This window comes from Argiope bruennichi, chromosome 10, assembly GCF_947563725.1.
Source record: "Argiope bruennichi chromosome 10, qqArgBrue1.1, whole genome shotgun sequence".
Taxonomy (NCBI): domain Eukaryota; kingdom Metazoa; phylum Arthropoda; class Arachnida; order Araneae; family Araneidae; genus Argiope; species Argiope bruennichi.
Window position 1 is genome coordinate 14,716,439 of NC_079160.1, and position 18,009 is coordinate 14,734,447.

Genomic DNA, 18,009 nt, shown 5'->3' on the forward strand with positions numbered 1-18,009 from the left:
ATGACTTTTTTTTATACTTCGCCTAAATAGCATTTTGCACTTTATAGAATGCCTAGGCATTATATATTATTCTTAGAGAAAGTGAATAATAGCTCTCACATTTGATATTTAACTTAAAAATGCCTTGCATTCTATAAAATACTAGTGTTTCATACATTGCCGGTAAAATATATAAATCTTGTAAAAAAATTTAGAAAAAAGAAGAATTACATTAATACTTCAATCTCGAATTCTTTCTTATTGTTGCAGAATGTATAAATCTACTATTATTTCTTCAAAAATCTACAATTCTTACTTCTTGTTGCAGAATGTACAAATCTACAATTCTTTCTTCACAATTTACAATTCTTACTTATTGTTGCAGAATGTACAAATCTACAATTCTTTCTTCACAATTTACAATTCTTTCTTATTGTTGTAGAATGTACAAGACGTTCAGAGACGACAAATATGTTTTCATGTTGATGGAAGCTTGTCTCGGTGGCGAAGTTTGGAGCATCCTGAGGGACAAGTAAGTCCATTTTATGCTGTTTCATGTTTGCTACGGGGAAATTTATTAACTGATTTTTCATTTCCTTCCTTATGTGCCAGACCTCTGAATGTTTGTACGCTTGCATGTTTTGGATGACAATGACCAATTTTCATGTCCTTAGAATTTAATCATCAGTTAATCGGTTGATTGAATTACATTTTGAATATCTCTAGCTGATTGTGAATTTGAGAAAAAAATTTATTACTTGTTTCCATAATATTTATCATAATGAATTAGAAATTAAGGAACAAAAAGTAGAAATTAAAATAAAAAATAATTATCTCTATAATAAACTAACAGTGAGCTTTTTAAGAGCTATTTTTGCTAAATTTAATATATATTCAAACATTGCTCTTCATTTTCTTGGTTCTGCCACAGACTATTATTTTTTTTCAGAAGATGAATGATAACTGATAATATTCAAATATTTTTAATATTTCTTATAAAAAGTTGAAAGTTCAGAATTTCGTAATAAAATTCTAGCTTTTGTTACGAAGAAGTGTGAATAAAAATTTATTAAAATTTGTCACTAATAAATATAAGAGAGAAATGCAGCTTCATTTTTTCATGCACATTCAAGGTTATGTGATGACTTCTAAATATATGCTTCAATTTATTCAAAAGAACAATAAAAACTGAATGCTTTAGAGATAGCATAAAGCAATGGTGTAAAACAAAAAGAAAGACTATTTTATTATAACTTTATTCAGTAACAATAATACAATAACCTTAGGAACTAATTTTACATAGCTTGTAGGTAACAATAAAATAAATGCAAACACTTGGTGACATATTATGTATTTAATAATTCTATTTTGACGGCGTACATAAAATTATTTTCTACGGACTTAAATTCAAACTTTAAAAAAATCTCCGAATTTCAATGGTTTTCGATTTACCGAAGGAAAATAATGATGGTATCTTTAACTGCTCAAGGAATTTTTGCTGCTCAAGCAATTTTTTAGTTAAGTTCCCAGTGTCACTCTTTCCTAAAAGCTGTTAATTTCGTTCTTTTTCTGCTTTATATTCCTAACGGCGAAGCTGCGCCGTATTTCTCTCCAATGGGCATGGCTTGCACTCATTGACAATATTATCAAAAATCACATTTAAGTTTTCTCTTTAATCATTCAAGTTAGCTATAAAGGTTATTTATCAACGATTGCAATTTCTTTCAAGACTGTATAGAAAAAAAGACTGTATAAGAATAAAAAAACGTTACGTAATATTATATAATAGCGGCCTTTGACTCTCTATTTATTCACTCAGATTACGACTTTTTAGGCAAATAATAAATATGGAATGCATCTTTCTAAATTTCACCTTGTTATTTTATATTACTGATACACATGACTTTAATTGAATCAATCTGCTATAAATTGCTGTGGACACAAAGTGTATATGCAACGAAATAAAAGCTGAAATGAAAATCCTACTTTGGAGTTAATGTCCAATAAAGAAGCTTTTTTTTTAAAGTATTAATTTTAACATTGGTAAGAGCACGCGATTGAGTGTTTTGATGGATGAGATTGAATTTCATTATAACATTAAAAACAGTTAACTGTGTGCAAAATTATATTTAAAATTTTTGCAGAAATAAAATTAATATCATTAAAAAGGTAATTTTTCATATTTTTTAGATAGCGCAAAAACCGATTTTATAAGATAATAGTTTTGGAAGATATGAATATCAGTTCCCATTAGCAAGTCAAAACAATGGTTAAGCCTGTTTTAACATTCGATTAAACTTTGACGCCTATTTGTGTAACTTTGATTTAATCTACATTTTTTCCCTTTGACTGAATGGAGTTTTAGGTGGCATGGCGAGTCAGTAAAATTGCCGAGTAATCTCCAGAGAATTTCTAATAATATTTCATTGTTCTATTAATTAGTTAAGCAAAGTTTGAATGAAACCAACAGTTAAATTGCTTATTATAGATTCTGAAACATGACGATTTGTTTACATTTGGCTGTTGCCATTAGGCATTACATCTTATGACGATTTGTTTACATTTGGCTGTTGCCATTAGGCAATGATTAATCTACAATCTTTATTATTAACAGTTAATAGAGACATGTTTGAACTTGCATAAATTGGTCTGATAATGTTTTGATACGTATAACGCGATTTCCTATTACTCAGAACGCATCTACTCTATATGTGCAATGAAATCGTCATTAAAAAAAATTCAATTTTCTTTATAATGACCCTTATACAGGTCTTATAAAAAAGACATATCACAATTCAAACATTTAACGCTTGAATTGGTATATATATAATCCTTTATGCAATATTCTCACATTATAAAGAAATTTATGTTTAGTAAAGACCATATTGCATTCAAAAAATGATATTATAATTTTTAAACAATGTATGCCGTATTGTATTCCCATTTGATCTCTAAAGACTAATTCCATTGTAAAGAATCTGATTTTTATTTTTATTTCCTCAGAGGCAATTTTGACGACTGCACGACGCGCTTCATTACCGCATGCGTCCTCGAAGCTCTCGAGTACCTGCACAAACGGAACATCATCTACAGAGACCTAAAGCCTGAAAATCTGCTTCTGGACTCTCAAGGCTACGTCAAGTTGGTAAGCATTTGTTTTTTTTTTAATTGTAACTGTACAAAACATTGTTTCCGCTGATGTCATGAACTGCCTTAAATTTTTAATAATTTCTACTCCCCCCCCCCAACATGAATCATAAATATGGAGGTCTAATCTAAATCATTGATCTTTCTTGCTTATCCTCTAAGATATAAAGGTGGAAATGAATATGAAAATTATCTTTACTTTCTTATTCTAATGCTTTAAAATGAAAGATTTTAAGTTATCCAATTGATGTATAACCTTGGACATACACAAATCTAAAATATTGTTGTTTGGCATTGCTGTGGTAGTTCAATAAAAAAAGTTGTAAAACAGCCAACAGAAGTTGTTTTGTATTGATCATCTGCCCCTAAATAACGATACATGTGCAGACCTTCGAAAATATTTTAACGTGCTCTGCAACATTAATATGTATGTATTGTATAATTTGTATGTATTGCAACGCCTTCAAATTATCTCTGTATTTCTTGGTTCAAGATGATTTGAGAGTGAACTTTCAACCGTTAAATGAAATAGTTCACTAATTATAATAACAAATAATACGCTTCTAAAAATATATACAATATCTCCTCAACTCTGTCGGAGGTTGTTACTATAAACTTCTCCATTGTTAACATATGTAATTACTTCTCTTCCATTGTGTTGTTCCCTGTTTATTTATTCTGTGTAATATTCTTCTAAATCTTTAATCAAGTTGTTTGGGAAATGGCGATAAGGCGAGGTCTCTGGTCTCTATGAGGGGTTGGGTTTATCTTCTTTCACGCACTCTTAACCGTTCGACAGGCTAGCTCCAATGACTCCGAGTTCGAGAGATCACAGTACTGAAAATGTGAACAACTCTATTATCACAAGGTATTGAACGATATTCCCATGATCTCATTCGATATTCTTAATACCGGACAATATTGTGGGGATATTGTAACAGTGTTGCTGGGTATTTTATACTAATAAGGAACACTTTACTCTGTAATACACTACAAATTTATTGATTACGGCAACCAAACTAATTCATGTTTCGTGTTACAAATATCATTAAGTTTTGCACCGTAAAAAGTTTTACTATATAGGAAAGGAAAATAGTATGTTCTTTCCACTCATTAATTCATCCGCGTCAGACAGTGAAGATTCGAATGAATTTGAGCCAGAATATTTGCTAATAATAGTGATAATGATATGGATTTAATTACTGAAACTGGAACTAGAGATTTATTGGTGATTCAAGAATCTGATTATGTATCGGAGTCATTCAGTGACAGTGAAGAATATGTTAGCATTGATCCGTTATCAATCTTTTCTACAAGCAGTAATATTTCTGGGCAGAAAAATAAATCCACAAGCTTTGATTGGTTGAAAAATTCCACTGGAAGAACAATTGTTGATCTTTCCTCAGAATTTCATTCTGAACCTGTTATATCTTCAACACAACTACAGAAAAAGAAAAAAAGGTTAGCAGTTCTAATTTCTGTCCAAGATTCGAGATTCAATAGTTTGGGTCATTGACCCGAACACAATCCTAAAATCAGACTCTGATATTACTAAACATGTTTCTCAATGGTCAGCTATTTAAAATGCAATTTAATTCTTTGTTTTAGGCCCAGTAGCACCTTCCAGGCATTTCATAAGAAAATAACTTGGTAATAGTGGCTCGTTCATACTACGAGCCAAGTTTCTTATTTTTGTGAATAATTAAAATAAATTTCTAAGAACACAAATATATTATATACATCCTATTTAATTAGCCCAGGCATCCAAAAAAATGTACTGTGAGAGTTCACCATTTGCCAATTATGGGATTAAATAGTCTTTTATTTTATTTTGTAGGTGGACTTCGGCTTCTCGAAGGTCTTACCAGACGGCCGTAAGACGTGGACTTTCTGTGGCACCCCTGAGTATGTGGCTCCGGAAATCATCCTCAACAGAGGCCATGACAAGGCAGTCGACTTTTGGGCCATAGGTATCTTGATGTACGAACTGCTCACAGGGACGTAAGTATCTCGATTTCTCTACAGTTAAATGGATGTTAACAGTCAGTAGATGTATCTAAATACAGCAACTGAAAAAAAGTTTGGAAATATACAGCATGTTCTGAAAGAGTATAAATATACAATATATTCTACCCTTAAATGTTGTACTCTTTAAGGTTAAGACATTTTACTACTCTTAAGAGTATCTTATCCTGTTCTTAAAGGGTACAGCCCTTTAAGTGTAGAACAGGATAACGGACATCAGGAAAAATATATTTTACAATAAAATATGAAGGTGTAAATGCAAAGGCTGACATTTATAAGGGGTTTGTGAATTTATTAAAATATAATAATACATAAGATATAGTGTGAAAATTCTCCAAAATAATAACAGCCATGCAATTGCACGAATAACAAACAAGATGCTTCGAACGTCAGCTTCGTGAACACTGTTCTAGGGAAATGAACGAAGAGCATAAATGAAAAATGGAACTGAAGAATGTTGACTTAGGATGGAACAAAGAAATTAATAATATGTTCTCAGCTATATATATCAGACAGATCTAGATAATTTATAGATGAAATTATCTATATCTGCCTTATTAAGTTCGAAAGATAAAAACTTATGAAAAATAAATATTCTACCGATTTCTAAAACAAAAAAAAGAAAGAAAGAAAGAAAGAAATTCTTAACAAATCCAAATTTTTATACTCACCAGGGTAGGTATGTGCCAGTTCCTAGAAATAAAGCTGTCATTAAAAGCCGATTCAACAAGATTCCAAAATAATATGAATTGCTTACCTGAACATCTTTATAAACACTTGACAACACTTATTTTAAAGACTCAGTTTAATGTATCAAATATCACGGAAATTATATATATATATTGATATTTCATTTAAGAGATTTTTGCATGTCCCCCGGCTGACATCCATCCTAGAAGGATGGATTTCAAAATAGACTGACACTAAAACAGAAATAGAAGGACTCTAATATATAATATAAACAACTAACAAATGCAGGATATCGGAAAAAACACCTTGCATATAATTCAGGATAGTTAATGCCACTTGTTCAAAAAAAATATTTCACACCATTGAGACTCCCAATCATTTTCGCAACACACTTTTCTTTAAATGCTTCGAAGCTTTATGTTTGAAATTGTGTTCTATTTGCATCGTATCTGTCGTGCAAATGTATTTTTAATCAGAAGAATTTTTTTCATACTTAATTCAATAATAAACAAATTCTGTTCGAATAACTTTCTTTTGTTTATTAAAGATTACAACTCAGCTCCAATGCATGCACCATAAAATTAATTTAAATTTCTGGTGCGCAATTTTTCCCATTCCAATTCTGCCCATTTTAAATTTTTAAAAATTACAAAAAAAAAAAAAAAGAATTTCAGTATTATTGTTACTGCTTTTGACTCTCTCTCATGTTATAAAATAAAATCCTATAAAGTTTTCTATTTTTTAATTCATCACCTTCTAATGATTTTTCATAAAAGAAAGTCATTCACTATCTTTAATCATGCATGTGATTTAAAAATAAACTGTCTAGATGTTTTGACTTTAAAGATATCTTGACCACGCTTGGAAAAGAAATCAATAAATGAATGAGTTTATTTCTTTTTTATCTAACTTATTTAAAATACCTTCTTAAAAGAACTAAATAAAAATAAATATGAGAAGTTCCTTCCCCCAATTTTTTTACATCGAAATGAAACAATTATGCAAAAAATAATGTATTCGAAACTGTGCTTTTTTTTTATCTAAAAGATTTCCTTTGCATTGCTGTCAGCCATTATCGGTAAAATCGTATTTTTTTTCGAAGAATTGCGTCTGCTGCAGACCAAGAAATTAAAAAAATTTCAAAGCTTCAAATTTGAAGAAAATTAACAACTTAATCATATGAACCTCAGTTCTGCATTTATATAACCGGCATAAGTATATTAAGAATTTTAAAAAAATAAAACTATTAAAGACAGCACAAGTATTTTTTACAGTTATGACACCACAGTTTATAGAATACCAGAGTAGATATAATTTATCTCTTATCTGTTTATTTAATACTTTTCTCTTCACCTGCAGGCCACCCTTCTGCGCCTTCGACCCCATGAAGACATACAAGATCATCCTGAAAGGCTTGGACGCCCTCGGCTTCCCCAATTACATCACCAAGAACGCCATCTCTTTGATGCGACGATTGTGCAGGGACAATCCGGCAGAGAGGCTGGGATATCAAAAAGGAGGCATCACCGACATCAAGAAACACAAGTAAGTAATAAAAAGGATATTCGAACATTTAAATCGTGATATCATAGCATGATAATGTTTGATGCTTTATTTGAAGATCCCAAATGCATTCTGGGCACAATGACTTACATTATGCAAAAGATTTTATTTCCTCAAGAATTAACGAAATATATATAAATGGGTCTAAAACCCTCACTCCGTTTATAAAAACCCAGCCGAATAAGTATCTCTAAAACTTTTTCTTGTGCTCTCTAAAAAAGTACTATGCTCCGTCCCCCACATAATATTGTGGACCTTGGATAAGACCATGAATCCCTTGCAGGGCATTGGCGAATGATAGTTACGAAATATTGACCTTTGATGTGAATTTAACCTTTTTACTGAGTCTATCGTGTGATCTTTGGCGATTTTGGTGGCGATTAATCCCTAGAATGCTGTCAATAGTACTTGAAAATAGAATTTATGTTTCAAATGTGTTTTTTTCGGTCGATTAAAACCATATTTGATACAGAACTGCAAATGTAGTAGCAAATTTCATATATTTAAGTTATTTCAGTTTCATATTATCACGTTCACATGCTTGTGACAATACAGACCAGTAGAAAATTAACCTCTTAACAGATTTGATTCCGAATTTCATAAATATCTGCACTTTAGATCTTAAATCTATATAATAAATTTTATCTACGTAGCTCCCTTCGTTTAGCAATTATTTCGTTGATTTATATTCGGACAATCAGACAGACAAACTGACTACCTGTGAATGGAATTATATGAGAATTTGATGGGAAACCTACAAATTGTAAGGGTGTAAACAGTGACAACGGTGTAAAAAAACCATGTACCAAGTTTTAGTTGTCTATCTCAAAGCGTTTTTCAGTCATCTATGCCATAAACCAGTCAGAAAACGTGCCATAATATGTAAGTATATAAGAAAGTAGAGGGGATTACATTCCTACTGTTTTTTAATACGTTAAGTTAAACTATTAATCTTCTAGTTAACTCAGGAAAGCGCTCACATTTTAAAAACAAATCATTGATGGCCGTGATACACTTTTCCATTATATTCATTATTTTTTTTTATTTACTTGACAGATGGTTCCAAGGTTTCGATTGGGATGGATTGCGAAACAGAAGTTTAACGCCTCCCATTGTGCCAAAAGTAAGACTGGTTTTACTTCTTTTTAATAACGTGATCTTATAATAAAATAAATATAAATATAAATTTGCATGAATGACTATCATTAAAGGTTTCCGTTTTCTTTTTATATTGAAAACACGTAGAAATTCTTATATAAATTAAAAATAGTAAATTTAATCTGTATTCGTATTCCACTGAAAAATAATATATTGATTCATTTTAATATTTTAGAAGTAATTATTTTTTTTTTCTTTGAAAGGTTAAAGATCCCACGGATGCTTCAAACTTCGATGTATATCCAATCATGATCGAGGATTCTCCTCCAGACTTTTCTGGGTGGGACAAAGACTTCGACTGCTCAACCAATCGATGAAGACTCCTATTCTTGCGTTTTAGATGCAGAATCCTATGAACGCACGATATACGAAATGCTCAAGTTGATGATGATATGATCCAAAGAATATTCGAAATACACGATTTCGACATTCGTCCTGTTGCCGTTTTCGTATATTTAAAGTGATATTGAACATCTTTGTGAGATATGTATGACGTATGAAGGCATTATTCGACATGGAATATAATGCTGTTTAAAATGCATTATGTAAAACATTCAGCTCACTCTATGTTGAATTGTCAACATCAGCATTTTCTGTAGTAAAATGTCTTTAAAATTTTCTGCATAGGCTTGTAATGTGCAATGGAACCTTGCTTAACGAGCATAATTCGTTTCCGAATTACTCGTAATGTGGAACATTTGCTAAGCAAAGCAAATTTTTATATAGGAAACCATACAAAATAGGAAAACGTATTCCATTCCGAGAAAAAATACTCAAACAAATTTATAACTATGTGATTCATAAATTATAATGCATGCCTTTTTTTACAAGAAAATCGTCTAAAAACATTTGTCTTTGGCTACGCTTCAAAATTTGATGAAATTGAGACAGCATTATCGTTAAAGGAGCTTGCAGCACCCATGACGATTGCTTTAGGCTTTCCTTGGCTGACACAGAATGCAGCTTCATAAATTCTTCGGTAGTTCTGGCTGTGTTCTTCCACCAGTTTCTCGTTGTCGTTGCTATCCACTTCTAGCCTGAGATTCTTGGCCAGAGATAAAATATCGTCTATTAAAGTCTCAGGCACTTGCTCAAAACCCTCGTTCCACTACGCTGTTCGGTCAAACTTCTTCCATGCAGATGTAAGTGCTCACTTCAAATAAATAAGCACTCAACAAAGACTGATACAGGTCAGTTTACCATATTACGTCACGCGACTCCTCGCCACTCATTCTACGAGACATCACTCGTTAAGAATTACTCGAAGCTTTTTTACATTTTATTTTGCTCGATATGCGAGGTCTCTTTAAGAGAGGTTTGAATGTATTTCAGAAAATGTATATGTATATGTAATGACAATGGATTTCAGTATTTTATTAGATGTTGTTTTTGAGAGGTGTCTATTTGAGGATTAATTGTACTGGAGTGCCAAAATTCACGAGATACTGTTTTCCTATTGGATAAGATCTCGTTTTCCATTGTAAAGTTTAATAATGAAATTTATGTACATAACTTCATTGTCGACTAATATATATATATAACTGTACATGAAATCTTTCCTTATATTATCTTACATAGTTATAAGTTATCATATCTTTTTTTTTCTCCTGCATTTGATGGAAAATCCAAAATTATACAAACCCAGGCCTTTAACCGAGTTTAGATAATATATATCAACTTGACATGATGTGGCTTAGTCTTAAATACTCAGCAAAAATGTCTAATACAGATATTCAGTCCTGCTATGGTTGTTCTTAGAATTATCCATAATATATTAATGATTCCCTCAAGTACATCACAAATATGATACATGTTTGACGCTTTAGATGGCATAACAAATTAACAATGAATTTTTTAGCTGTCATCACCTAGGAAGTATTTTGCAAGATAAACCAACTTACCGCTTAAAGTTATCTGATTCTTTACGTCCATTTAGCTTGATACAAACCTGATAGTAAATTTGCATACTTCTATCCAATAACTGTTTGTACTTCAGTGTATATTTATTTTAATATTAAAATCATTGTTCATATAAAATTCTATTTGATAATTAATAACAATCAGGTATATAATAACTCTGTTAAACATAAAAAATAATGAATGAACAAACTTTTTAGCCTCAGAGTATGTGCCCGGAAAATGTAACATTATGTAATGTTGGCTGTAAAATAGCTGCTAGGTAAAATAATTCACATTTCACTTTTCTTTTGTCACATTGATTACTAATTTTAGTAACAAAATGCAACACACATTTAAAGAGTGACCAAATGGAGTGACAGTGACCTAAAGTGCTCGTACAATCTCGAATCTTTAGGGTATAGGGTCACTCTGCTCATTTGAAAAAATTCTAAGCATGTTCTTAATTTTTTTTACCCAAAACAGATCGTTTTGGTGATAAGATTTAATTTGCATCTTCCCGGGTATTGGCATATATACGAAAGTTTTATCTTCATATACATGTGGAAGAAGTATTCTTTGCCGGCGTCCTAGCATAGGAGTAGCGTCTTCTCCGTGATCTGGGCGTTCCGGTTGGGGCATAGTTCTTCTTCTATCTGTGAAGTGTGTGAATGTGCCCCCCTATAAAAAGGGGTTGTGCATGCGAATGTGACGTATGAAGTAGCTAAATCGTACTCTTGGCCCTAGTTGGCGCTATTGAAAAAACAAGAAAGGTTCACTTGGCTTAAATCGCTGATAGGTTGGCAGCGGGTTTGTAAAGTGCCATAAGTCACAACACAACACAAAAGTACTCTTTAGATTAAAATTAATTAAAATTATTCCAAGAAAAGAAATGAAAAATTGTATAATTTTGAGAAAAATTAATTAAATGCCTTTTCCTTGCTGAATAAATCGTTGCTGAATAAAATTGAAATAATTTTATGAAAGAAAAATTGCATTATATTATTATTTTCCGGATATTACGTCATGCTACTCTTTGGAATCAGTTCTTAAGTGTGAGGACTAAGGTTGCCCAGAAAGACATTCTGTTGTAAATTAGCTCTCTTTCAAGTAAAATTAAGAATATTTGCCGGAAGATAGAGTCTGTATACGGTCTTAGTGAATAATCAAAGAAAATGTCAAAGAAACTCTAAGCTAATATTGACTGAAAAAAAACGTACAAAAACTTTCTAAACGTACAAAAACGTGCAAAAACTTTTTTAGTAAGTCAAGCATATTTACAACAGAAGGTATAAAAAGAACATCAGCAATTTCATATTTTCTTCGTGGTTGTCCCGTCTAGAATCACAAGAAAAGAAAACGACTCAAATCGGACTCACTGTGCAGGGTCGAATTCAAACTATGCAGAGTGGCCCTACTTATGCAGGTTCCAAATAATCAATCTTCCTCCCACTAGTGTAGTGTAGTGTGGAGAGGGGGGATGCCAGCTCAGGTGTCGTCCTCGTCATCTGGCCGCTGTTCGAAATTACGAGGTCCGTCCCAAAATACCCCTAGTGTTGCTTTAAAAAGGGATGTTAATATAACTAAATTAAACTAAACCTAATAATCAATTGAAAGTATTATTAAGAGTCTGTGTACTAATATAAGGTCTATTACTTTTAACGTTTGTGTCCTTTCCGTTCCTATGACATTGCATACCTAGCAGATATCAGCTTTTGCCAGAATTAAAGCAAATCTCACTTTTCATTATGCATATAGTTGATAAATCTCGACTAAACGTATCTGTGTAGTTTATAAAACCGATAAAAAAATAGTGAAATTATAATATTTTAAAATTTAAAAGCTAGATGAAGCGGATATTTGCGTTTTCAGTAGTGCTCGGATGTTATGGGTCTGTCTTCATTAGAGAAGTTTTTGTACACAATAAACAGAACTTAAATAAGACAACTGAAATAACACTGTTTTAATGTCAGATCATTTGACGGAATCATGAACATGAAGTTATAAGAAAAACTATTAATCTGAAATCAAATATAATCAATATTCTTGGCGAACCAGCTAGTCGCCTGAGACTACTAGTAATAAATATGACAATGCTTTAGAAGTACAGAAGGTTACAGTTGTTATACCTCTCTTTACCTGCAATTTTATTAGTTGTATCATTTTTAAATGAAATGGTGAAATTCCTAAAGACTGAAGAACTTCGGCTTAATTCAGTTGCAGAATTGCTTTGTGTTTGTTGCTCTCTTGATGCTTTTGTTTTATAGAGTGTGCAAATAGATGAGCAATTGCTTCTTGGTAGACTTTGTGATTGCATTTTTCATTCGTATCTGAAAGAGTGCTTTATTCAAACTGGATGTGAAGAAAGTGTCGTCTCTGGATTTTCGACTAGCATCCAATAGAAACACATGTAAAATCGTACAGACTTCGTAGAAGAGATAAAATAATTTTGCTGCTAGAAGTCATTCGCGTGTCTCGATTCTAAACACTTTAATAGACGTACTTCTACGCAGCCAAACATTAATTTTAAAAAACTTATTTATGTTCATCAATTATCACACAAAGAGTGTGGTACTGGCCAATAACTTCCGGCAGTAGCATCATGCACCTATTGTGTGAGCGGGCACTAACAGTTGTTCCGTTTGTCATAAATACATTGTGTGAGCGGGCACTAACAGTTGTTCCGTTTGTCATAAATACATTGTGTGAGCGGCCATTAAAAGGTTAATGTAGAACTTCCCACCAATTCCTAGTGCCCATCACCTGATTGGAAAATCATCAGTAAATCCACGAAACTGTATGATTATATTTAAGGTATTAAAATGGATTTTTTTTTAATTTATTACTTGGGAATTTTATTACATAACATGCTATAAATTAAACAAGTAATTAATTCTTTAATTCTTACGAACTTCATTTATTACTGCATGAATAAAACTGTCACATATGGAATTCTTAGGAAGAAATATAAATGTTGAAATATCAAATTGCTTGAAACAGATGTGTAAAATTGTATGACTATATTGCAGCAACAAATGATACTTTTTGAGGCTGTGAAGTGATTTATAAAGAAATGTATATATTGTTAATCTCGTTATTGGATTTTATGATTCTTCTGTGTAATAAACTTTAATATTTCAATGTACTTCTTTAATGTTTTGTGTTAATTTTCCCGTGCAATAAGATGCGTTATTACCTATACACTATGCATTACCATGGATATATTCTATATTTAATTGTGATATCTGCATGAGAATTTTAAGAAAGCCTAAACTTAACATTATATTAATATTTATTTTGTATCAGAACATTGAAATCATAAGCTAAAAATGTGATATCTTAAAATTACTTTTTGATGAAGAACACAACAATATCAAGGTTTAATGCAGAATTTTTAATTAATTTAATATTTATTATTACAGAATTTTTAAGATTTAATATTTAATTTAGAATAGAGATACATGCTTGAATTTCAGTGCATGTAATCTCAAAACGGGAATCCTGCCAAAGAATCACGAAGTACCTTGTTTTTTTCACGCTATTCAAATTAAAAACCAAGATAATCTATGGCGTAAAAGTAGGCATGAATTATCATCATTGTTGTGGCCAGTCATTATTATTCATGAAAATGATGTCATTTATTATCATCATTATTGTGGTGTAAAATCAGTCCTTTTACTTGAAGATTCGAAACACTCAGTGTGATCAGAGAGCTAAGTATTTAGCTCCACTGGGAAAAGATATTGATAACGTAATCATTTAACGATACAACATTTAATGTAGCCGGTCAGTTGAGGAATAAAATTCTAACTGAACAAAATTTCACAGCCTAAAATCAATATCTCAGCAGTGTTACCACTTTAAACACTCTTGTATCTTTGTAATAATACTGTTTTTCCTGAAAGTATACATGAAAATTCGAAATCATTTACCATCTACAGCAAAGAGTAAATGATAGTTGAGGGCAGAAATTAAAATTTGCTTATCCCTTAACTAATAAAATTAAATTTTCTATTTTCATGATAAAAAGAAAAAAGTTTTCCCTCTTTCTTGGAGTTATTTTGCACGAAAACTTATTTGATGATACAAAAACAAAAGTATTATCGGTAAATTAAATTGGAATATGAAGAAGTAAAGGATGTCAGTCTTGCAATAGAGATAAGTTCTTACATTGAAAGCAAACTCGAATAAGTAAACTGCAAATACTTCCCTTATAAATTTTACCTTTGGGAATAGCTTGCAATTTTTCTAAAATCCTCTAGAAGAACATGCATCCATTTCTATGCGATGATAAATTCTCCACTAATGTAACAAAATAACAAGATAATCAATACTTATACTTTTCGGTATTTCTTGCTGCGGATGGACACATTGGGCTAATAAAGGGAAGGTCACCAGGCTAATAGGAGAGGGATGAGATTTTTCAAATATTTCTGCTTTTATTTCAAATTCAAAATCGGGAAACTATAAAGTAACACGCTCTAGATACAATTTGCCTTCTATTGCTATTGTTGTAGCAATTTGTATGTTTCGATAAATAACAGTGGTGCGAACGCAATATCAAAGGAATTATGTGGCGCTATATCTGCTCTTGTATCGCTGAAAATAATCTCGTGCTCTTTATTTGTACTACAGTATTCACTTGTGTCAATAACTTCGCTTGTAAAAACGTGTTAATAAGATCTCGAATTTGTCTGTTTTTTAACAACTAGGAATGTGAAATGCAAATCGTCTGCCGAAAGTATCTTTCAACCAGAATATACATAAAATGTTACAAATCCGAAGTGTTTAATATAAAAATGTCTGAAGACTTTTGAATATTTGAGGCGTATTTGTATAACACAAAAGAGGCTAAAATTACAAAACTGTATAGATAGGAAATTTAATTAAAAAAAATTTTGAGTGTTCTGTTTCAATTTCCCCTTATAGTTCTATATAACGGATGTCATTATTAATGTGCAGTTAAAATTACTTGACTTCGATGTTATGAAATAAAACAAATTCAACTGATATTGATAAAAATTTCGATATCTAAAATCATCACACCAGGGATGACGAATATTTTACGAGGTGTTATTACGTAACCAATATCAAAAAGTCACAAATACCAGTGATCATACTATTCAAAAAGGAGTGTGATTCAAATCCTTGACATGATCTTACTTGTGATATTTCAATTACAGATCTTGGATCACGATAGAAAGTAACTATCGATACGATCTGTCCAATGGAAGCTCTCAAACAAGAATTCAATCAGAAATCTGTGAATGGGTTGAAAAATTAACGGACCTGTTATTCTTAGAATTATAGTATCATTGAATCGCATATCACTGAATGTGGAGCTATCACAGGAAAGTGTTCATAATTGTGAAGTCACCGCTCCGCTTGACTTTCCGATATTCGAATTTGACAATGCGTTATCCCATAAAGATCATTTCTAATTGCCTGTGACATGACTCTCTAATGGCATACATTCCTTTTACTCTGCAGGCGCCATCTATTGGCAGAATATATAACTAAAGTGAACATTTAAAAAAATGATTTTTTTTTTTAATTCAACTTTTCAGAAAACGATTTACTTCAATAAATAAATAAAATTAATAGTTTAAAAAAAATTAAAAAGTAAGCTGAAATAGATAAATTAATTCAATCACACGTTTCTTAAAATAGTAAATTAAGTCTTAATTACAATTAATAAATTTTATATTTAATAATAATTAATGATTTTTAATTAATAATATGATTGAAATAACAAATATTTGGAACAAATATTTAAAAATAACAATAGCTAAATTATTTGTTATTAAAAAAAAATCGTGGATTATGCATCTCTACATCACACCTATATTTCACACGTTTATTTCATCGACCAACAAATCGGTAAAAGAACCACGACGGAAGTAACAATAAGCTGTCCAAAATTAATGGTCCAAATGTTAATTGTTCAAGGGTTACACTGAATCTAAAAACTTTTTGGACGAACACAAATACGGCAAAGAATCGGAAACTAAACAATCTTTTTACTAAATTTGACCATAGAAACAGTGTCTCATGGATTTATGGACATCTCATCTCTGTTAATATTTAATAATGAATGACGTATCGTCCATTTCGATTGCAGAACTTCAACACCAACAGAAATTATTTTAAAAGCTTATTTTTCCGTTTCCCTTTTACTCCGCATCTAGCCGTCTTTCGACCCCCACCCGATTCATGGAAAATATTGTTTGTGTTTATACTTTCAATTAAATCTCTTATCTCAGTCAAGAAAATATATCTGAGCGTCAAATTGTGATAGACATTAAAGTGTTGTTATTTTAATAGCCTTAAAAATAGCTTATTGCGTATGTAAAAAATTTGATAAAGGTAGGCGCCTTGATATCAAAGTGCTACAAAAAGATAAACTATATGCTATAAAAGAAATGCTATATTTTTATCCAATTTTTAAATGCTGCTCACAACTGATAAATAATATGAAATTTCAATTTCTATAAATTTATATAACATTAAATAAACAGCGAATTTTTTTAATAAGCAGATTTTTTATTCTGTTATTCAGAAACTTCAGAACATATTGGAAAATTACTATCCCAAATTTGAGTAAAAGATATGCATTAGATTTTAATTTGTGAGGTTCTTTGAAAGAAGATTTTTCCAAAATTTTGAACTGGAGGAAATGAATGTAACGATGTAAAATAGCATGAAAAAGTAAATAATGCAAATATGAAAATGAGTTTAGTACCGCAAAGAATGAAAGAAACAAGATTCAAAATGCTTCATTAAAAAAATGTCTAGAAATTGAGAACATTGAATAAAAATATAATCGCTATTTTCGCCAAAAATCGGCTCTTTAATATAGTCTCATTATTTAAAGATAAAACTGTTTTTTTTTTTTAACTATAACTTTTTTGTCACACTGCTCATTCCTGAGATGATGAATCGCTACTGAAATTGTGCCCTATTTCCACTTTACATAGATCTTCACACTGTTTAAATAGATTATTACAAGATTCAATATGTTCTATCAAACTTTAACATTTCGACTTTCAATTCTGGCATACCTTGAGTACCTAATATTTCCATTCATTGGAGATATTAGATATTAAAAAAAAATGCTTGCAAATGGGCTATATTTTTATGTAGTTTTATATTACAATATATATATATATATATATATTTCATGGAAAGTATTTCATCCTGATAGCAGATATTTTTAAAACATACTAAATTTATAAATTTATAATTTTATATAAGTTTAATATACTGAATTTCACACATCTAGCTGATGACGTTTTTGAATTTTCTATTCAGATAAACTCGGATGGATTTATGTAATTCCAAAAAAAAAAAATGTCCCTAAAGGAATTTATTACTTAGAGATTAATCAAAATTTCGAGGCGAAATTATTTGACACTTACAATTCTCACACCTTGCATATTGCATTTACAGGAAGATAAAGATGGTTATTTGAATAATGTGTTATTACAATTTCATCCTCTGCACTCGGATGTTTCAGCTGTGGTTCTAATTTAAATAATACATCGCTATGTC

General features: G+C 30.9%; 1 protein-coding gene across 1 annotated transcript in view; it reads left to right on the top strand.

Annotated features, from left to right (window-relative positions):
- Positions 1-13,572, top strand: part of LOC129989427 (cGMP-dependent protein kinase, isozyme 1-like) — a 104,866-nt gene extending 91,294 nt beyond the window's left edge. The window contains exons 13-18 of the mRNA XM_056097967.1: positions 422-511; positions 2,983-3,124; positions 4,964-5,127; positions 7,201-7,386; positions 8,461-8,527; positions 8,766-13,572. Of these exons, the coding sequence (XP_055953942.1) occupies positions 422-511; positions 2,983-3,124; positions 4,964-5,127; positions 7,201-7,386; positions 8,461-8,527; positions 8,766-8,879 (763 nt within the window). The 3' untranslated portion in view covers positions 8,880-13,572. The remainder of the gene's footprint in view (positions 1-421; positions 512-2,982; positions 3,125-4,963; positions 5,128-7,200; positions 7,387-8,460; positions 8,528-8,765) is intronic.
- The last annotated feature ends 4,437 nt before the right edge of the window (positions 13,573-18,009 follow it).